The 22,619-nt window shown below is 45.8% G+C and overlaps 1 protein-coding gene across 1 annotated transcript in view; it reads right to left on the reverse strand.

Moving 5' to 3' along the window:
- Positions 1 to 22,619, reverse strand: part of RILP (Rab interacting lysosomal protein) — a 72,315-nt gene that overhangs the window by 45,176 nt on the left and 4,520 nt on the right. The window contains exon 2 of the mRNA XM_075333250.1: positions 3,372 to 3,495. Within this exon, the coding sequence (XP_075189365.1) occupies positions 3,372 to 3,495 (124 nt within the window). The remainder of the gene's footprint in view (positions 1 to 3,371; positions 3,496 to 22,619) is intronic.

The following is a 22,619-nucleotide window of genomic DNA, read 5'->3' on the forward strand; positions in this document are numbered from 1 at the left end:
TAACTGTATTCACAGCTTGAGTAGGCAGCGATGTGATCACATGTAGACTATTTGCATAATTCGATTAAAAGTCAACTAGATGATTCTCATTCCCTTCTTTTAATGTTCTATTGCAAGATATGGATAAGAAGCTAGTTGGCATAGGACTGCAAGTATGCAAATTGCATACGTGGTCACAGGGGAACTGTGACCGTGTGCATTGCACATGGTCGGTCATCATTTGCAGTGAGCGCAGACTTAATTTCAGGCCAGAAAACCATTTAACTCCAATTTTGGAAGTTTCTAGAGAATATTCCCCGATTGCTCTAGAATTAGCATTAATCTTTATAGTCAGGAAAAATATATACTGTATTTCTACCATGTTAGCAGAAAGATCTTTAAAATGAAGAGTCCTCAGTGGCTGAAAAGATAGTAACAAATATCAACTTTGGAGACTACTCAGGTCTCTTCATCAGGCATAGTAGAATACATATATGTCACTCTTCAGATATTGTATTTTACTATGTCCGATTACTCTCGAAAGCTGCTATTTATCATCTTTTCAGTTAGCCATTAAAAAGGTATCAATCACTTAGGACTCAGTTTTGAATATTTTCCCTCATAGTCAGTAACTAATATACAGTGACTTTGCAGTAAGTAGAATTGTAAAAACAGATAAAATTATCCTACAGAGCAAAGAAAAGAAACCCCTGTAAACAGAATGGATTCCATGTTCTAATAATTTCACCAACAGTTGTTGCCTTCTCACCAAGCTGCTTGCCTACTGTCATGTAGACCATCCCAGCCTTCTACAGGTCTACAATTTTGTCCCTGGTGTCTTTAAACAGCTCTTTGGTCTTAACCGTGGTGGAGAGGTTGGAGTGTGATTGAGTGTGTGGACAGGTGTCATTTATACAGGTAACGAGTTCAAACAGGTGCAATTAATACCTAATGAGTGCAGAGTAGGAGGGTTTCTTAAAAGAAAATAATAACAGGTCTGCGAGAGCCATAATTCTTGATGGTTGGTAGGTAATCAAATACTTATTTCATGAAAGGACTGGCACATGACTTATTTCTTCCAAAGACAATACTAAGGACCAGGGGGCACTCACTGCGAGAAGAAAAGCGATTTCAGCATCTAAATAGGAAAGGGTTCTTTACAGTTAGATCAGTCAGACTGTGGAATGCCCTATCACAAGAGGTAGTAATGGCAGATACTATAACAGCTTTTAAAAAAGGGCTGAATGATTTCCTCAGTACACACAACATTGTTGGTTATAAATGACTTAGTGACCAAATGTAGAATTGGTGGAGGAAGGTTGAATAAGATTGACCTAGGTCTTTTTTCAATCTACGTAACTATGAAATAAAATGCAAATTAATAATTTAAAAATGATACAATATGTGTTTTTTACTCTGTAGGTCACAGTTGAAGTGTACCTATGATAAAAATTACAGACCTCTCCATTCTTTGTAAGTGGGAAAACTTGCAAAATAGTCAGTGTATCAAACACTCATTTTCCCCACTGTACATATGGATATATAAATGTATTATAATCCTCCTCCTCCTCTCCCGACCTGCACTTCTACAGTCATGGCCAAAAGTTTTGAGAATGACACCAAAATTATATTTTCACATGATCTGTTGCCCTCTGGTTTCTAATTGTGTTTGTCTGATGTTTACATCACATACAGAAATATAATTGCAATCATATTATGAGTACCAAAAGGTTATATTGACAGTTAGAATGAGTTAATGCAGCAGGTCAATATTTGCAGTGTTGACCCTTCTTCTTCAGGACCTCTGCAATTCTCCCTGGCATGCTCTCAATCAACTTCTGGACCAAATCCTGACTGATAGCTGTCCATTCTTGCATAAGCAATGCTTGCATTTTGCCAGAATTTGTTGGTTTTTGTTTGTCCACCTGTCTCTTGATGATTGCCCACAAGTTCTCAATGGGATTAAGATCTGGGGAGTTTCCAGGCCATGGACCCAAAATCTCTATGTTTTGTTCCATGAGCCATTTAGTGATCACCTTTGCTTTATGGCAAGGTGCTCCATCATGCTGGAAAAGGCATTGTTGGGCGCCAAACTGCTCTTGGACAGTTGGGAGAAGTTGCTCTTGGAGGACATTCTGGTACCATTCTTTATTCATGGCTGTGTTTTTAGGCAAGACTGTGAGTGAGCCGATTCCCTTGGCTGAGAAGCAACCCCACACATGAATCGTTTCAGGATGCTTAACAGTTGGCATGAGACAAGACTGGTTGTAGCGCTCACCTCTTCTTCTCCTAATAAGCTGTTTTCCAGATGTCCCAAACAATCGAAAAGGGGATTCATCTGAGAAAATTACTTTACCCCAGTCCTCAGCAGTCCACTCCCTGTACCTTTTGCAGAATATCAGTTGGTCCCTGATGTTTTTTCTGGAGAGAAGTGGCTTCTTTGCTGCCCTCCTTGAAACCAGGCCTTGCTCAAGCAGTCTCCGCCTCACAGTGCGTGCAGAAGCACTCACACCAGCCTGCTGCCATTGCTGAGCTAGCTCGGCACTGCTGGTAGTCCGCGTCCGCAGCTGAAACAGTTTTAAGATACGGTCCTGGCGTTTGCTGGTCCTTCTTGGGCGCCCTGGAGCCTTTTTGGCAACAATGGAAGCTCTCTCCTTGAAGTTCTTGATGATGCGATAGATTGTTGACTGAGGTGCAATCTTTGTAGCTGCGATACTCTTCCCTGTTAGGCCATTTTTGTGCAGAGCAATGATGGCTGCACGTGTTTCTTTAGAGATAACCATGGTTAACTGAAGAGAAACAATGATACCAAGCACCAGCCTCCTTTTTTAAGTGTCCAGTGGTGTCATTCTTACTTAATCATGACTGATTGATCGCTAGCCCTGTCCTCATCAACACCCACACCTGTGTTACTGGAACAATCACTAAAACAATGTTAGCTCCTCCTTTTAAGGCAGGAATGCAATGATGTTGAAATGTGTTTTGGGGGTTAAAGTTAATTTTCTTAGCCAATATTGACTTTGTAAGTAATTGCTGTTAAGCTGATCACTCTTTATGACATTCTGGAGTATAAGCAAATTGCCATTAGAAAAACTTAAGCAGTAGACTTTGTAAAAATTAATATTTGTAGCATTCTCAAAACTTTTGGCCATGACTGTAATACTTATGGCCACGTTTACCTTTTCTGCTTTTTGTCTCCCTGTCTTTCCCATTGTTCTGATCCACAACTGACAGTGCACTTCTGTCACTCCTATTTTCATGAAATGATTACACTTTGTGACGTACCTCCTGATGATATCAACCTATGACTGTTTTCTTTTAACATTCTAAATTTATTGTAGTTGGGGGGGGTTTATTGTAGAATTTTCACTATCAGAGTTATCTGCCCTCACCTCCCTGGGACTTTGTCTCCGTCAGTTGTCCCAACAGTTTCTGGTTCTCCTCGGTAAGCTGGGAAAGCTGGTTCTGGAGGTCATGTTCTTTTCTCTGCGCTTCAAGAACCTTCTGCTCTAGATCCTGTGTAAAAATGCAGAGGAACAAAATCAAGGTTTAAAGAATAAGTCTTATCATTTAAATGGCAGAATACGGCAGTATATATGGATATATACAGCAGATATCCATCCACATATAAGCAGATGCAAATTCTCACTGAAGGTGTATCAATGAGTAACAGAGCAGACCCTGGTCAGTCACATCAGGTGATAAAACACGAAATAACGTGAATCAGCGGAAATGCCATGTTATGTCCCTGGAATACCCAGCCTATTATCAATTTAGTGTTTCAAAGCTACTGGTCAGTTAATGATTTTTTTTTTTTTTATTTTTTTTTTCTAGGGAAGGGGGAAGGGGGAAGGGGGGTGGGGGGTGGGGAGTGTTAACGAGAGAAAAAAAAAATTTGCATGTAAGTTTTTTTTTTTTGCTCTCCATAGGGAAAAAAAAAGATAATCCTCATATTGGTGGAGGCGTTGCAATAAGTGAATAATGCTATAATGCTAGGACAGTAGCCAGCCTGTCCAGGGGAAAAGAAATGGCCACTGCATTTTACTCATCGCCAGCAGCTTAACTATTATGTCCAGCATAACTTGCTGCATTATTTTATAGAGGAAAACATGGTGAAAATTACACCTGAAAGGTCCTAATATAAATCGATCAGGATCTGTTACTAATCTTTCTTACAAGTGTACAAACACTACAAAAGTGCAGGAAAACCAGACACTATTCTGCACATGAGCCAGTAGTCTGAATGCATGTTAGTGGCTACAGCTGGTTACTCTGAAGCAAATATCAATGAAGATGATCATCCACACCCAGAAAACCAAGCAACTATCATCTAAAGCGATCATTCATTTTCACATGACCTGATGAATATTTATTAGAGTCTGTGCACACGTGTCCTTTTTGGTTGCTTTTTCAACTGCACTGTGTCAATGGCTAAATGTATGCGTCTTGCTTCCCCAGCAAAGTCTACGAGAAGTCAGAATTTCCATCCGCACGTTGCTTTTTTTTTTAGGCAGCGTTTTGTTTGACAAATATTTGTCAAAATTGTTACCTAAAAAAAAAAGCAGCATGTCACTTCATTGCATTTTGGATATATAGCGCCCCACGGGGCAGGTGTTTTAGGCTACATGCGCACGTTGCACCTTTTTGTGTTCACAAACTGCAGCCAAAATTGCACCTTTGCAGAGAGACTGGAAATGTCACAAAAAATGTTTGTAATTGTAGGTGCGTTTTTGCTGCGTTTTTCAGTGCGTTTTCGGTGCATTTTGGTGCGTTTTTCACAACATGCGTTTTTTGCGGCGTTTTTGTGACAAATGTTGACAAAAACGCAGGAAGAATGAACATGCTGCATTTTTTTTGTCACAAACCCTTGACAAATAAAACGCTGACAAACTGCAATGTGCGCATAGCAAATCTGACTTCTCAGACTTTGCTGGGAAGTCAAATGTCAGAAAGTTCTGACAACAAAGCTGCAGCCAAAAACGCAGCAAAAAACACAGCGTGCGCATGTAGCCTTAACCTACTCATCGCCAGGCCGGGATGCAGATCCTCTGAGTTGTCACGGGGTGGCCTGATCCGGTTCCGTTACCCAGAGGCATACAGGAGGGAGGATTGAAGGGTGGCAGGGAGGATGGAGGTAGTAGTTGGAGGTTAGGAAAGTCTATTAGGATCGTGACGTCACCAGTGGTGCGTGGCCAGGGATTGGGGCCGCCGCTGTGAGGTCTCTCACCGGGCAGATGTCGGGTGCAGCCAAGATGGTATTGCTCCCCAGAGGCGGAGCGGGATTACCCCGGGGAGGAGGACAGGGGTGGTGGTAGTTCCCGTTGGCGCAGCAGCACTGGGCGACGGTGCCAGTAAAGGAGAGGCAGATACAGGGGCTGCATTTCCAGGTCTTTTACTCACAAGTCAGTTAGGCACTGCCTCAGAGTACCGGTCTCCGCCGTGATGGGCTCCAGCCTGTACCCGGATCCGTGAAAGGTCAAGTCCGGTGTGTGTGTGTGTGTGTCAGCCTGTGAGCCCTTTCCTACTTTGATGCGCTAAGTATCGGACCCCCGTGGCTTGAAGCACTTTAGGGTCCTGGTGTCAGTAAAGTGTCCCGTTCTGTATGCTAATAGCACGGTTTCGTTGTCGTCGTTTCGTCCTCAACCTCGGATCCTATGTTACTTGCTGCATACTCGTTGGGACGGGTCCGGTGACTGTTCTAGCCGTTCCCCGCGACCCTTGCAGAGTTGGTAGACAACGTGAATTATATTTGCCCTAGGGTTCTGTATCCCGACAGCGCCAGTCCTGTGGAAGCAGCTGCCCTGCTTCTCCCCAGCGACTGTGTTGAACGCCTTGGCCCACAGAGCTGCGCGATGCACGTCTGCTCTGCTCTGTGTCTGTTCTTCTCTTGTAGTTGTGTTGTGTGTTCTGAGCTGTTGCCTCCAGTCGCTGCCACCGGCTGGTTTACTACTCTCACTGGGTAAACCTGCTCTTCCCACTGTGTGCTCCTGATTCTCTCTGGTGGTTGCTTCTCCCTGACCCCAAGTCCCCAGTTCCAGTGGATCCGGGCAGGGCCGCCATCAGGGCATTACTACTGTGACTGGTGTATCGGGCCCGGTGAAGAGAGGGGGCCCGGCCAGGGGGGTAATTACTTAGCTTTATGAAGCCTCGGGCAGCACGGGCCCCTTCTCTTCATCAGGCCCCAGTCACAGCAGCATCGGAGGGACCCACAGTGTCGCTTCACTACCAGATAACACTAATTTGCATGCGAACGGGCGGAGCATGCAAATTAGCCATGTGCTGGAGTGGAGGCAGGGCCATTGAAGCTGAGCAGGGCGTCATTGCTGGGCCGTGCAGCAGGGTAGTGAGGTCATTACTCTGCGACCTACACTCCTGCAAGTACCAGCGGCCGAGGTGTCGAGGATGCGGCAACCAGCGGGGACAGGTAAGCGCTATAAACTGAAGACAATCGACGGGGGTGAGGGGTGGGGGGGTGAGGTGGCCTGTCCGCTGATCGCAGCCCTAGGGGCGCTGATCTCTACCCAGGGCCGACCGCAGGCCCGCCGACCACAGCCCCTGTTTTGCTTCAGCTAGATCAGAGGTGGGGAGCCTCCGGCGCATGGTCTCATGCCGCGCTGCTGTGAGCCTCCTGCCTCTCGCGGTGCTGTGAGCCTCCTGCCTCTCGCGGTGCTGTGAGCCTCCTGCCTCTCGCGGTGCTGGGAGCCTCCTGCCTCTCGCGGTGCTGGGAGCCTCCTGCCTCTCGCGGTGCTGGGAGCCTCCTGCCTCTCGCGGTGCTGGGAGCCTCCTGCCTCCGTACTGTACCTGCCTTCCACTGCTGTGATGTATATATATGTCCCCAGCCCCTCCTGTGATGTATATATATGCCTTCAGCATCTCCTATATGATGTATATAATTTACCAATCTGTTGACTGTGCTCTAGACCGAGACAAATCTGGAAAAGCAGTTGTGAGAAGCCACATGATCAATATCACTGAACATCACAGCTGCACCAAAGATAAGCTGCTCCAGCCACCACAGTAGGGGTTAATTGACCAAATATTTTCAAGCTGATAATTTTTTGGAGCCCCCGAAGGTTGGTAGAAATTTCCAAATGACCCCCGGTAGAAAAAAGGTTCTTGTATAAAGATCCAGCTCACCCACGCCTGACTTCACCGTGCTTCAGTCTCGTATATCGGCCCTGCCGTGGCCGCACAGCAATAAATGAAGAAAGTAGCAGTGTCGGTATTGCACTGAATAAATCACCGTTAGCACTCAGCCAGATTACGGTACTTTCTTCATTTATAGAGAAAAGGTTCCTGACTCGAGCCAGATACACAGGAGGGTCCTGAAATGCATCACGACTCAGAGAAGATGCCGTGCGACGTGGCAGCTGGGGAGGGTGAGCAAAATGTTTTTTTGGGGGGTTTTTTTGCAGCAAATATGCCAGGAGGCCCCCAGGATGGGACATATTCACCAGGAAGGGTCAGAAACCACGCTGGGAACATATATACCCGCATGTGCCCAGGAGAGGGATAAATAATAACACACACACACACACACACACACACACACACACACACACACACACACACACACACACACACACAAGGAGGCCCCCAGAATGGGACATATATACCAGGAGGAAGACCCAGGAAAGGGTCATTACACTGTGTGCAGGATTATTAGGCAAGTTGTATTTTAGAGGATTTTTTTTATTATTGATCAACAACTGTTCTCAATCAACCCAAAAGACTCAAATATCAAAGCTTAATATTTTTGCAAATTGGAGTGGTTTTTTTTTTTTTTTAGATTTGGCTATCTTAGGAGGATATCTGTTTGTGCAGGTAACTATTACTGTGCAGAATTATTAGGCAACTTAATGAAAACCAAATATATTCCCATCTCACTTATTTATTTTCACCAGGTAAAACAATATAACTGCACAAAATTTAGAAATAAACATTTCTGACATGCAAAAACAAAACCCCAAAAAATTAGTGACCAATATAGCACCTTTCTTTCTGATGACACTCAACAGCCTACCATCCATAGATTCTGTCAGTTGCTTGATCTGTTTATGATCAACATTGCGTGCAGCAGCCACCACAGCCTCCAGACACGGTTCCGAGAGGTGTACTGTTTTCCCTCTCTGTAGATCTTACATTTTATGAGGGACCACAGGTTCTCTATGGGGTTCAGATCCGGTGAACAAGGGGGCCATGTCATTATTTTTTCATCTTTTAGACCTTTACTGGCCAGCCACGCTGTGGTGTAGTTGGATGTATGTGATGGAACATTTTCCTGCATGAAAATCATGTTTTTCTTGAACGATCCCGACTGTACCACAGCTTGAAGAAGTTGTCTTCCAGAAACTGGCAGTAGGTCTGGGAGTTGAGCTTCACTCCCTCCTCAACCCGAAAAGGTCCCACAAGTTCATCTGTGATGATACCAGCCCATACCAGTACCCCACCTCCACTTTGCTGGCGTCTGAATCGGAGTGGAGCTCTCTACCCTTTACTGATCCAGCCTCTGGCCCATCCATCTGGCCCATCAAGAGTCACTCATTTCATCAGTCCATAAAACCTTTGAAAAATCAGTCTTAAGATATTTCTTGGCCCAGTCTTGACGTCTTATCTTATGTTTCTTGTTCAAAGGTGGTGGTTTTTCAGCCTTCCTTACCTTGGCCATGTCCCTGAGTATGGCACACCTTGTGCTTTTTGATACTCCAGTAACGTTGCAGCTCTGAAATATGGCCAAATTGGTGGCAAATGGCATCTTGGCAGCTTCACGCTTGATTTTCCTCAATTCATGGGCAGTTATTTTGCGCCTTTTTTGCCCAACATGATTCTTGCCACCCTGTTGGCTATTTTCTATTAAACGCTTGATTGTTCGGTGATCACACTTCAAAAGTTTGGCAATTTTAAGACTGCTGCATCCCTCTGCAAGACATCACAATTTTGGACTTTTCAGAGCCCGTCAAATCTCTCTTCTGACCCATTTTGCCAAAGGAAAAAGAAGTTGCCTAATAATTAAGCACACCTTATATAGGGTGTTGATGTCATTACACCACACCCCTCCTCATTATAGAGATGCACATCACCTGATTTACTAAATTGGTAGTTGGCTCTCAGCCTATACAGCTTGGAGTAGAACAACATGTAGAAAAAGTATCATGTGATCAAAATACTCATTTGCCTAATAATTCTGCATACAGGGTAAAAAAAAAAAACCTTTTTAATATGAGAGCAGCATAATCTTGAGGCAGAGATCATGATTCCAGTGACGTGTCACTTACTGGGCTACTAAAGCGTACCTGTGCTAAAAGTCACTGTTTGAGCAACAGTAGATTATTATCATTAGAGGACTACTTGGCGTGCTGCCAGCTAGTCCAGCATATTCATGAGCGCTGTATAACTGCTAGATCTGCAGCAGAGAAAACATTGATTTTATCAAAATGACAGCAAACAGCTCAGTAAGTGACACATCGCTGGAATCAGGGTCTCTGTCTCTACATTATGCTGCTCTCAGATGGGGGAGCAAAAAACCTGGTGACAGATTCCCTTTAACAAATTCTGAACTTTCATGCTGTCACAAAATACAGTTGTTCACTTGACTGTGTGAAGAAAAAGGAAAGTGAAACTGAGATAACGGAAGAAGAAAAATAAAGAACAGTAAACTGACTATTAATGTACACTGTGTGGGATATGAGGGGGAGGGGGACATTTAATATTTCCACCCAGACGCCTATTAGTACGGCCAACTATAGAAGCACAATTATGAAAGATTGCAAGCAGCTACTTGTGATATTTGCCTTACAGTGGAAAGCCATACCGAAATATTATACATCTTATTATAAGATCTAGAGACGGTGATAGAAATAAAGTGGAGTCATTTCTAAAGAAAGTATGTCAGTGCATCCTACAAAGAAATAAGGAAAACCTAAAAATTATAATAAGGTAGAATTCACATGTCCATGTCTAAGGGATACTTTACACGTTGCGACATCGCTACCACTAAATCGTCGGGGTCACGTCGTTAGTGACGCACATCCGGCGCGGGTAGCGACATCGCAACGTGTAAATCCTAGATGGAACAATGAACGAGCACAGAAGCGTACAATCTCGCTGATCTGTGTAACGTCGTTCATTTCCATAATGTCGGATCGACCGCAGGTACGATGTTGTTTGTCGCTCGCTGTGTGTAAAACCGCAGGAGCGACAAACATCTCCTTACCTGCGTCCAACCGGCAATGCGGAAGGGAGAAAATGGGCGGGATGTTATGTCCCGCTCATCTCCGCCCCTCCGCTTCTATTGGCCGGCCGACCTTGAAGGAGGGATTGTTCGGCGGTCACAGCGACGTCGCCGAGCAGGTATGTGCATGTGAAGCTGCCATAGCGATAATGTTCGCTACGGCAGCAATCAACACATATCGCATGTGCGACAGGGGCGGGTACTATCGCGCTGGACATCGATAGCCGATGCTAGTGATGTCGCAGCGTGTAAAGTAACCCTAAGAGAGCGCAGGCAGATGGTGTCCGTGTGCTGCATTCATGTCACGTGAATATAGAGATGAATCAATGAATACAAACTCAGACATGGCTCCACGCTTTTTGTGGACCATAGTTGGCTAAAAAAATAAATAAGTGTGAAAACAGTCAAAAAGCTAGAGTACAATTCGTTAAAACTTTGATTCTACACGTATGAGAAAAATTGAATGGGGGCCGTCTAAAGACATCGCTTAGAATCTTCATCTCAGGATTATTAGAGTGAGGAATGAAACCATGAAAGTATACAAATTACAAGCAATCTGCATGGCCTCTATGACATATCATGCTGGTAGTAGACTCACTTCAGCTCCTAGGATCTCGATCTGCCCACAGGACTATCACTCACAAAATACAGCGTAACACAAGAATGAGCCATCATGCAGTCTCATTGAGGAACCTCTTACAAGCACAGTATATCACGTGTTACTTTTCAGGAAAATCCCTAGTGGAAATCTTCATGTAAATAAGGGAGGGGAGGAGGGTGGTGTTTCCCCGACATTTCCCTTATTCAGATGGAAGTTTCAGAAATACATTTGCCATTCTGCTTTTTTATCTTCTCACTATAGATCAGGTGCTGGCAATTCATTTTCCAACAGGGCCACATGAGACACGGTGACTGTTGTGGATGGCCTAACCAACAGCACATACTTAAATTGTGCTCAAAATAAAAATAACAACGTTGTATCACTTAAAATTGCGCAGAATTAAGCAGAGCGACTAGTTACTACTGACTAATACGTGTTATGCTAGAGCGGATTGTAACATGTATCCTTACATGTAGCAGCTAATCAAGAATATAAAAATGTACTGCTTTTTATCAGGCCTGTGGAGCTGGAGTCGGTATAAAATGGATCGACTCAGACTCCTAAAATATATAATAAATTGGGTACAGCGGTTCAATGCAGAATGTTCTGAATATTTTTTCATAGGAATTTGGGAAATGTCCTATAAATGTCTGTTCTATTCCTGATCTAAGGCTACATTCACACACAGCGTTTTTGCTGCGTTTTTTGAGGATACGTTTTGCAGCTGCAAAAGCAGATCAGCTTTTTAAAAAAACGCATCACCTGAAAGGTTTTTGAGCTCAGAGAATGTTTTCAATAGCAAAAGCAGATTAGAAAAATAACGGACAATGCTTCAAACATGATAAGTACAATTAAACTGATGAATTAAAGTAATGAACAACAGCTAGAAAAAAAAGTTAGGATTCAGTATGTGTGAGATGGAAGGCCACAGTGCTGTTCATGTAACTGAGGAACACACAGATATTACAACAGAAGAACAGCAAAATGATACTTTAGAATTAGATAATCTTGTTGAAGCTGCTTCAAAACACTTTCATATTCATCACATGTGCTGTGTTGTGCACACGCTGCAGCTGACAATAAGAGACAGTCTGCAAGATGGATATGCTGGAAATCTGATTGCAAAAGTGAGGAAATTAGTTATTGCCGCCAGAACCCCTAAAATTGATTCCATCTTGAAGAAACGTGCTGGGAAAAGGGCAATTGTTGATCAAGTCACTCGGTAGGGCAGCACTTATTTAATGATTGAGCAATTGCTTGAACTAAAACCGTTTCTTATAGATATGGCGAACCCTCAGGTAGCCCTAAATGAAGGGCAATGGACACAGGTGGCTGAATTGAAGGAATAGCTTAATCACCCATTTAACGTGAGTAAAAAGTTACAAGTTGAGGATTTAACGCCTGGCATTTTCATAAGGGAGTGGAAGAACTTGCTATTTTGCCTGTCCCAAAGAGGAGGTTTAAGCGCAGATGGCATTTCTGCTTCAATGAAATGGAGAGACACAGCTATTGGAAAATTCTTCTGGCAGCTGTTTATGTGGACCCAAGTCATCGTATATTGCTTGATGATCAACAGCTTACTAAAGGAAAAGAAGCCCTGACTGAGGTAGCAGTTAAAAAGAGTGGCCTACAGGACTGCCAGGCGCAAGAGGACTTGGATCCTGACAGTGCTACTGCTGCCATATCTTCATCCTCATCAGATGAGTAGTTTAACTTTGACAAGTATTTGGATGACATGGAGCAGGCAAAGTGTTGCCGCAAGGAAAAATATTTCACTCCGTCTCCTATAGTAAGCAGATTGACCAGATTTCAGCAATATTTTTCACTTGCTCTCAAAGAAATAGAAAAATTCAACCGTTCATCAAAACTGACTGTGCATGAGGCAATTCCCTTACACCCGGAAATGGTTAGAGATGTTGCCCATGTGGTTACGGCTTTGCCTCCAACCCAAGTTAGTGTAGAGAGGTTCTTCTCTAGCCTTAAAATTATTAGGTCAGATTTGAGGTCATCAATGAAAGAGGATCTGATGGAAGCAATTCTATTTCTTACAACAAATTCATAGACTGCACAAATGTTATTCAGTATATTTTTGTTGAAAACTGTTTTTTTTGACAGTTACATAGTTTATTACATAGTGTGTGTGTACACTATAATATATAGTTTATATGTGTGTAATCTATATTACATAGTGTATTACATATTTACAATTTATTACAGTTGTGTTCTAAAGTTGTATGCCAATAAATATATTTTATGTTCTATGTAAATATCTTGATTATTGTATCATAATAATGATTAAATGTCTGATGTTCACATTGTACTACAATTAATTTTTCACTTAAAGGGAACCTGTCATCAGAAATTTAGCTATAAACCTAAAAGTTTCCCCCTCTGCAGCTCCTGGGCTGCATTCTAGGAAGCTTACTATAGTTTTTGTGGCCCCTTTTATTCCAAAATAAATACTTTACAAACTTGTACCTTTTCGTATGCAAATTTCTTAAATCTTCCATGGGGGTGGGCTGCCTGATGTACGTTGCTGTCCTCCTGCCGATTTACGCCGCCCCCGAACGCTGAATTTCAAACCTCAGGACGCCGCCCCTGGGCGCCCGTGGTCCCGCGCATGCGCTGTGCTACTGTAGCGGTGCCGTGCACTGTGTGCACGTGTGACCGCTAGTGACGCTTTGCGCGGGCACGAGGTTATGGGCGGCGCTGTGAGTGTCATCAGCAAGTGCCGCCCATAACCTCGTGACCGCACTTTTGCCTATTCCTCCAGCGTTCTGCGCAAACGCTCGCTGGCCAGATGACCGGACGTCACCTCCTTCCCATCCTGCTCAGCAGCAGGAAATAGATGGGAGGAGCGGACGGAGCAGTCGGTGCCTGCGCAAAAGCGTCACCAGCGGTCACACGTGCACGGCACCGCTACAGTAGCACAGCGCATGCGCGGGACCACGGGCGCCCAGGGGCGGCGTCCTGAGGTTTGAAATTCAGCGTTCGGGGGCGGCGTAAATCGGCAGGAGGACAGCAACGTACATCAGGCAGCCCGCCCCCATGGAAGATTTAAGAAATTTGCATACGAAAAAGGTACAAGTTTGTAAAGTATTTATTTTGGAATAAAAGGGGCCACAAAAACTATAGGAAGCTTCCTAGAATGCAGCCCAGGAGCTGCAGAGGGGGGAACTTTTAGGTTTATAGCTAAATTTCTGATGACAGGTTCACTTTAAATATAAGCAATATATGTGGGAGTCTGAGTCGTGGAGTCGGTGCAAGGGAAATTGAGGAGTCGGAGTCGCAGGTTTAGCTTACCGACTCCACAGCCCTGCTTTTCATAAGGGTTAGAAAAAAAACCCCCAGTAAATCATACTGCTTGTTTTTCAGATTTTGTACCTTAAAAAATAACTCCCCCACCGAGTATGATTTACCCCACCACAGACACAGCCTCTCCTCCACCAACAGTCCCCTAAAACAAAATATGTAAGATCCCACAGCCTCTCCCTCCCTGCCTAAACACAGACACGCACAGTATGATGATCCCCAAATCATGATGGGCACCCATGACAGCCTCCACCCAACACACACACACACACACACACACACACACACACACTGTAAGATGATCCGCAAATCAACACACACACACACACACACGATCCTCAAATCATGATGCCCCCCGCAACCTCCCCTCCCCCCCCCCCCCCACACACACACACACTATGATGGCCCCCACAGCCTCTTCGCCACACACAGTGTTATGGATCCCCACAGCAGGATGCTCCAGTTTCCCACTAATAATGACTGACAAAATAAATAAAAATAAATAGATAAATGACTCAGCTGACCGCTGCTCTGTGCAGTGTGTGGACTGACTTAATAGATCAGTTTATAAGTCGGTGTATTGAAATCTACAATTTGCCAACGGCAACTAAACCCCCATACTAAAGACTAACTGTTAAATATTAACCTTTAATTCATATAATATACAATAATGCACAAAGCTATATTAAAAGCGCATAGGGTATTGGTCAGCTCATGCTAATAGCTTAGATTCATTCCCTATATTATCATTTTCCTATGAATATGACACCGGTGATGTGTCAAAATTAATCACAATTCGGATCAGTATCTGCAGTTCCTACACCACAACACGGATTGACTCATAGTATTTTAATTACTGGTGTAGGAACTACAGATACTGATCCTTATTGTGAATAATTTTGACACATGACCGGTGTCATATTCATAGGAAAATGATAATATAGGGAATGAATCTAAGCTATTAGCATGAGCTGACCAACACACTATGCGCTTTTAATATAGCTTTGTGCATTATTGTATATTATATGAATTAAAAGTGTGTGAACTGTAGCTCCACCCAGTCGGTGCCATCTTGTCACATCATTGCACCTGCTATGCAGACACTCGCAGCCCAGCGTCAGAGGATGATCTCACTCACCTCTCCACTGCAATCGCCGCCCAACGCTGTATTTCGGCTCAGTGTGCATGATACTAGAGTCTCAGTCATGCGCACTACTTCAGTTTGAAGCCGGGAAGAGTACACCTGGCTTCATAGTGCGCACTGAGCCGAAATCCGGCGTCGATTGCAACAGAGAGGTATCATTCGCATATGATATAAGATCTTTAGAAATATTTTTTCTAAAGATCTCTTTATCTATGCTAGTATACCGCCGAGGAGGCGCACTCGCAGACGGCAGGGTGGCGTACCGCCAATGGCGGCAGACCACGCGGCCGCTTTGAAGCCCGTGAGTCAGAGAGGAGAGGCCCAATGTCAGCACTGCACCGGCCTCCTTCACCTCCCCCCGCTGAGGATCACACTCTCAATTGTATCGGCATCGCAGATGCTGATACAATTTAAAGCAATGATGATAGAGGGAGCGGCGTGCTCTCTGTCATCATTCTCCTGCAGCGTCTGTCTGCGCTCTGCCTCAGTACAGTGCAGCCCATTACAGAGGAGCGTGATGACGTCATTACTGTGCGCACCTGTGTCCTAAGCTGTCAGAGCGACAGAACAGTGGATGCGCTGAAGAGACCGGAGCAGCGGAGGAAAGAGGAGGAAGTATGTATTAATCACGGTGGCCTGACGACCATTGGGCTGCACAGGGCTGCTGCATGGGGGCTGCTGAATTATATTATGTGGAGCAATCTGGAGTGCATTATATTATATGGATGAATATTTGGTGCATTATTCTATTTGGATGAATATTTGGTCTATGGGGGCTGCATAACACCATGGAGGAATATACGGGTGCATTATATGGAGTAATATGAGGCTGCATTAAATTATGTGGAGCAATATGGATGCATTATGATATATGGAGGAATGTGGGGGCTGCATACTTCTATACCCCCCAGAGGTCTATGTCCCTTCCACCACAGTGCTGTATATTCCCCAGAGCTCTATGTCCCTTCCACCATAGTGCTGTATATCCCCCAGAGCTCTATGTCCCTTCCACCCCAATGCTGTATATCCCCCAGAGCTCTATGTCCCTTCCACCCCAATGCTGTATACCACCCCCAGAGCTGTATATCCCCCTCCACCCCTGTGCTGTATACCCCTCAGAGCTGTTTCCTCCCTCTGGAGCTGTATATCCCCCTCAGTAATGTGTATGCCCCCCAGTAATGTGTATGCCCCCAGCCTCTCCTGTGATGTATATACAGCAGTGTCTGTGTGCGGCCATGTCTGTTAGTGACGGCCACCAATCGGTGCAGCACAGCCGCATGCCCTGGAGTAGCTGGACGGGAGAAAAGCGGGGGAGGTGAGTGAGGCTGCTGCCGGCTTCCCCATATTAATAATACCTCTAATGTGTCTGTATGTATGATGAGTATCTATGTATGTCAGTGTATATGACTGTGTATAGATTTGTTTGTTTATATGTGTTTTTCTAAATTTCTCTTTAAATATGTATATGTACATATGCCTGTATCTGTATGTGCGTGTCTGCTTGTGGATGGGGTCCACTGAGACACTTTCGCCCGGGGCCCATAAAAACCTGGAGCCGGCCCTGCTAGTGTATACAGGGACGGTTAGGCAGGAGACAGCAATATGCACCCAGAACTGCTCGTGGTTCTGCGTGCATATTGCACAGACAGGTTCACTTTAAGTGCAGCCTGTCAGGGAGCTGCCTTCTGCTATTTATTTTGGAAAAAAACACTTTATGTACTTTCTAAGTACATGCACTTCTCCTGGCTTCCAGGCATGCCATCATGAGAACACCCTTTATAAACAATCTATTTTGTACTGAATGACCCTTTCTACCAGTGACATCCATGAAATAGCATTATTATACCACTATAATCTTGTAGACTGTGAGCCCTCGCGGGCAGGGACCTGTCTGTGTCTTGTACTGTTTATGATTATAGTACTTGTGCCTATTATGTATACCCCTTTCACATGTAAAGCGCCATGGAATTGATGGCGCTATAATAATAAAATAATAATAATAATAATCTCCTGAATTAAGTGCCCAATAATGTGTGGCCGGTGCCATTTACTATCCCATACCCTATGCCTCTAGTCCAGATATCTATCATTTCTAAAGTAGATCCTTTTTCCACATTGATAACACATGGAAGAAAGGGTTTCTATATTAGACAATCCTGACATGCAACGTGGCAGATGGAGGCAAGTAAGGTGATGTGCACACGTTGGGTATTTGGTTGCAGAAATTTCTGCACCATTTCTGCATCTCTTGGCAGGAAAAACGCAGCACAAAAACATGCGTTTTTGCCGCATTTGTTACCCATTTGATGCATGGGGTTTTTTTTTTAGTGCTTTCAATGGTGGAAAACGCAGGCAAAACCGCTGAAAGAATTGACACGTCGCCAATTATTTCTGCACTAAATTTGCAAGGACAAAGAAAAAAAAAAAAAAATCAGCATGTGTAATACACTTCAGGTTTCTCATTAATTTTGATGGCACAAAAAAATGCATCTAAAAACACACTGTATGCACACAGCCTAAATTATTTGAGGTGTACAATAAAGATCAAAATCAAAATGATAAGGGTATGTGCCCACAATCCGTGTTAGCAGCATTTTGGATGCAGCGTATTTTCGCTGCATCCAAAACAGTGCATTGAACAGTAGAAGCACAGTGGATGGGATTCACAGATACCCAACGCCCTTTGTGCTTCTTTTCTAAGCAGCATAAACGGACAAGTTGTACGGCTTTCCAATCCTCAGCATGTCAATTTATTCTTGCGGACATGTGAGTGATCTGAGAGGGAGAACACAGCAAAAGTCCACTGCACCAAAATCCTGATCATGGGCACGGACGCTGCGTTCTCCCATGGAGAACCCTAATGTCTCCGCAAGAGGAATGACCCTGCGTCCAGCACGCAGCATCTCCTGATCATGGGCACATACACTTAGTATATACATTTTTTCTCATACCTCCTCCAGTGTTAGTGTGGCGCCCTGGACAAGCCAGGGGCCACAGAGAACAACACCAACACAACCCACACTCCCGGTCAGACACAGCGAAGTCAGACACAAACCCTCGTTGCCTTCCTACAGGGGCTGATGTCCACACCGGGGGGGTGGGCCAGGCGGTTGGCCCCACCCACCGAGGAGTTCACAGTCCTGGAGGCGGGAAAAGAGGCAGATAGAGTTTGAGAGTTGAGTTTTGGAAGTGAAAGTGGAAGGAGGGAAGTGGCAGTAGAGAAGCCTAAAGTTGGTCCGGGTGTGTGGCCCAGACGGATCAGCAAGGTTGGCAGACTGTGGTGACCGTCTGCAGGAGTGGCCTATTGGAGCTAACCGTAAGGACCGTGGACGGGCGGTGGCCCGGCGGTACCGGACCGGTACATAAAGAGAAGCCAGCACCATCCGGCAGGGGCTTACGGACCCCGGCAAGGCTAGGAGTCGCCATGAATTTGCCAAATCCGTTAGTGAAGGGAACCTCCTGGGTTTCCCAGCAGCCAAGCCCCGACAGAAGGCAACCGTCCAACCGAGAGAGGGAAACACAGTCACCGCCAAGGCTAAAGTTCCCAGGGCCAGAGCCTGCGGGCAAAAGGTGCTCCTTCAGCACCCATCCAAGCTGGGGAGCGGGTTACCGGTGGGAACCCATTGGAACAGTTACACTACATAGGTGCAGGGAAAGGCAGTCACCATCAACCGGCCGGGAGGAGAAACACCGCATCCGTCTGTGGGACCCATCCATCCAGCCGTGTGTTTTACCGAGAACTGTATCCTCATCATTGGCTGAGTGAGTACCACCGTGTCGTGCGGCACAACGCTGACCCTGCACCTCGCCAGGCCCCGTAACCCGCCTGCCATCCATCCCTACCCCATCACCGGGCCCCGGGTCAACCAGCCCCCTACCCACGGAGGGGAGAACTAACATCCAGGCTGCTCCCTGTCATCGCTCCCGGGATCCCCCGTCCAGAGCAGCGGTGGTGTCACCAATATCACCACAACCGTGGGTGGCGTCACGGACAATAACCAAATCCCCACAATCCAATCCCCACCCTTTTCACTCACGGGCGAGGAGCGCCGCTCGAGTCCCCGGGATCCGGCCCACCGCTCGAGCCACCACCGAGCAGCAGCCGCGGACGGACCCGAGCAGTGGGAGAGCGCAGCGTCCCCTCCTCCGCCCGCGACATTAGGATCTTAATTAAAGCAGTGAAGGTTATGGTTATGTCGCGGGCGGGGAGGAGGGTGTCAGCACACCGCGCTCACCCCTTCTGCTCGGGTCCGGCGGCTGCCGCTGCTCAGTGGTGGCTCGAGCTGTGGGCCGGATCCCGGGGGTTCTCGAGCGGCGCTCCTCGCCCGTGAGTGAAAAGGGGGATTTGGGGTGTTGGGATAATGTCCGTGACGCCACCCACGGTTGTGGTGATTTGTAGCACCACCGCTGCTCGATATGGGGATCCCGGGGGTGGTGATGTGGAGCAGCTAGGTGTTGTGTTGCCCCTCCGTGGGTAGGGGTTGGTGATCCCGGGGCCCAGTGATGGCGTGGAAGGTGCAGGGCCTGGTGGGCGCAGGGACGCGGGGGCAGCGCTGTGCCTTGCGGCACTGTGGTACTCACTCAGCCTGAGACGGTGACACAGTTTTCGGTAAACAAACGGCTGGTTGGTCGGTCCCTCGGACGGCTGCACTTGCTCACCCAGTCGGTAGCGGTGATGTCCCTTTTCCTTGCACCTAATGTTGTCTGTTGGTCGCGATGGGTTCCCACCGGTAACCCGCTCCCCGGCTTCAAGCTGGGCCGGAGGAGCTCTACTCTTTGCCCGCAGGCGCTGGCCCTCAGAAACTGGTGCCCTGGCGGTGGCAGTGTCTCTGTTGTACAGGTTGGGCTGTTGCCTTCACTCGGGACTTGGTTGTTGGGGGATCTACGTCCCCTTCACTGACGGATTTGGCAAGTTTGGCGACTCCTAGCCTTGCCGGGGTCCGAGAGGCCCCTGCCCTGGTGCTGACTGTCCTTTGGTACGCTGCTCCAGACCGCCGGGTCACTACCCGTCCGCGGTCCTTCCAGGAACTTCCAAACGGTCACCCCTTCAGACAATCACCACCGTTGCTAACCTTGCTGACTCCGTCCTGCACACAGCTGGACTCACTTCAAGCTTCCTTTCTGTAACTGTTCTCACTTTCCTTCCACTTCTCCTACTCCTCCTTTACCACTTCCACTTTACTTCACTACTTTCACTTCCTTAGCTCATCTTAGCTGTTTACTCCTCTCCCTCCCTAGCTTGGACTGCTGGTTTTTCCCGCCTCCAGAGCTGTGTCCTCCTCGGTGGGCGGAGCCAACCGCCTGGCCCACCCCCTGGTGTGAACCCCAGCCTCTGGAGGAAGGCAACAAGGATTTTGTTTAGCTTTGGTGTTCCTAACTGGGATGTAGGGTGTGATGGTGCATGACCTGTGACCCCTGGCTTGCCCAGGGCGTCACAGTTACAGAGTTTATTACCAGATTCTAACAATGTTTCAGTATGGGTTATCCGCTCAGAACGCACATCTCGCTCCGGTCCTGACCTCCACACTTAGCTTGTTCTACTGAATCTGTAAGTAAGAGCTATCAGATATAAGAAGTGTTGGTAGTTATTTGTTTTACTTATGTATGTTAACAACATAGTTTACACTGACTATTCAAGCAGAGATTTCAGGAAGCGTTCAGTAACTTTCTATTATACAATGAATTACATGAGGCTAAATAGAAAAAAATATATATATTGTCAATAGGAACTTAACAGTTTCCAGGTAGTAGGTATTCTAGGAATAAGAGAAGGCAGCACAGATACAGACATGATATCTAGAGTCGCACCTACCTATTTGGATGCTATGGAGAAAGATTCCAATTAGGGAAATCTCTGCGCTTCTAACTTTGAAGGACATTACAAGTTGCCTATTTATTTGAAAGGCTGCCATGCCATACTATCAGATCCAGCAGTGTCAAATATTGCCCAGCTACAGAAGCAGAAAACTGAGGGTATCAGCAGCCAGGCCTGGGATGCATAGCTGATCACCATTATGGCTCCTGGTATTCTTCATTGGGTTGGATTTTAGACACAATTTTCCTAAGGAATTAGACTACATGATTCAAGGCAAAAAGGCTACTTGAAATGTGTCTTAGGGCTGTTGGGACATCTTACTTTGTGGGACCATCACATTGTGTGTGGGGTTGTCTGAGGGGGAATCATACTGTTTGTAGGGGCATCAAATCATGAGCGATGGGCTGTCAGGGCACTTTTGGAGGGGTCATCATAGTGTGTTTGGGCCTGTGGTGATAAAACACTGTTTGTGAGGGACATCCTATTAATCATACTGTGTGTGGTACATCGGTTATTAGCGCTTCACTTGCACTCATAAAAGTTGAGCTTACCACAGTACCATTATACTATTTGTGCATTTCCCCAACATGACTGATAGAGATAGACTCCTCTGCAGAATATCAGTACACTAGCATGTGAACAATACCCAGTCTAGTGAGGTTAACCCAAAAGGCTAATAAAGAAAATCTTGCATACAGATTGGCAGGAAATAAAGGTGGGTTGCAGTCTCATTTCCCACCCTGTCTCCAGCGTGTCGGAGCAGATCCTGCGTACTGTACGTTACTGCTTGCAGCGCCTCTGGCAGTATCCTCTAGTTTGAAGCAGTCATGAAATATTAAAAGGCTTTTCTTTTCTTTTTTATCAGTATTGGCTATGGGACACTGAGCTGAGAATTATATGGGCCAACAGGATGACTACTGCAGCGATCGCCACTGGATTACGTCCTATTGACTCCTGTGGCCACTAACTTGCTGCAATGGAGGACAGGTATGTGGAATGGGATGTCACTGAATGTCAACCAATTCCAGTAACCTGACCTCTGCAGCCAATCACTGACCCAAACACCCTTTCACTTCACACTCACTTTTTAAAGTGTATCTGAAATACTATTTGCAGACTACAAGGAGAGGTTAGGAGGATTAAGAGTAGAAAGCTGAAGTCGGGCTAAACACCAGTGATGTCTGCTGCCACATTGACAAAGTGTTGATCCAGCCCCTCCAAGACCGTCAGGGTTTAAAGAGAACCTGTCTGGTCCCCATGCCCTCCAACCCAGCAACATTCACATCTGCATGACTAAATTCCCTGCCTAACAAGCCTTGGATAATGTTTTCACTTAAAGGGTTTGTCAATATCTAGTAGGATTAATAATAATAATAATAATAATAATAATAATTAAAAAAAAACTCCAATTAGAAATTTAGTATGCTTCTCCTGATAGTCATGTCGTAGACCTCATTCATGTGCAGGGCATTGCAGCTTAGGTATCCATGGTTACGTCCACCTGTGTAATGACAGTTATTTACACGTGGTTGTAACC

This window comes from Anomaloglossus baeobatrachus, chromosome 2, assembly GCF_048569485.1.
Source record: "Anomaloglossus baeobatrachus isolate aAnoBae1 chromosome 2, aAnoBae1.hap1, whole genome shotgun sequence".
NCBI lineage: Eukaryota > Metazoa > Chordata > Amphibia > Anura > Aromobatidae > Anomaloglossus > Anomaloglossus baeobatrachus.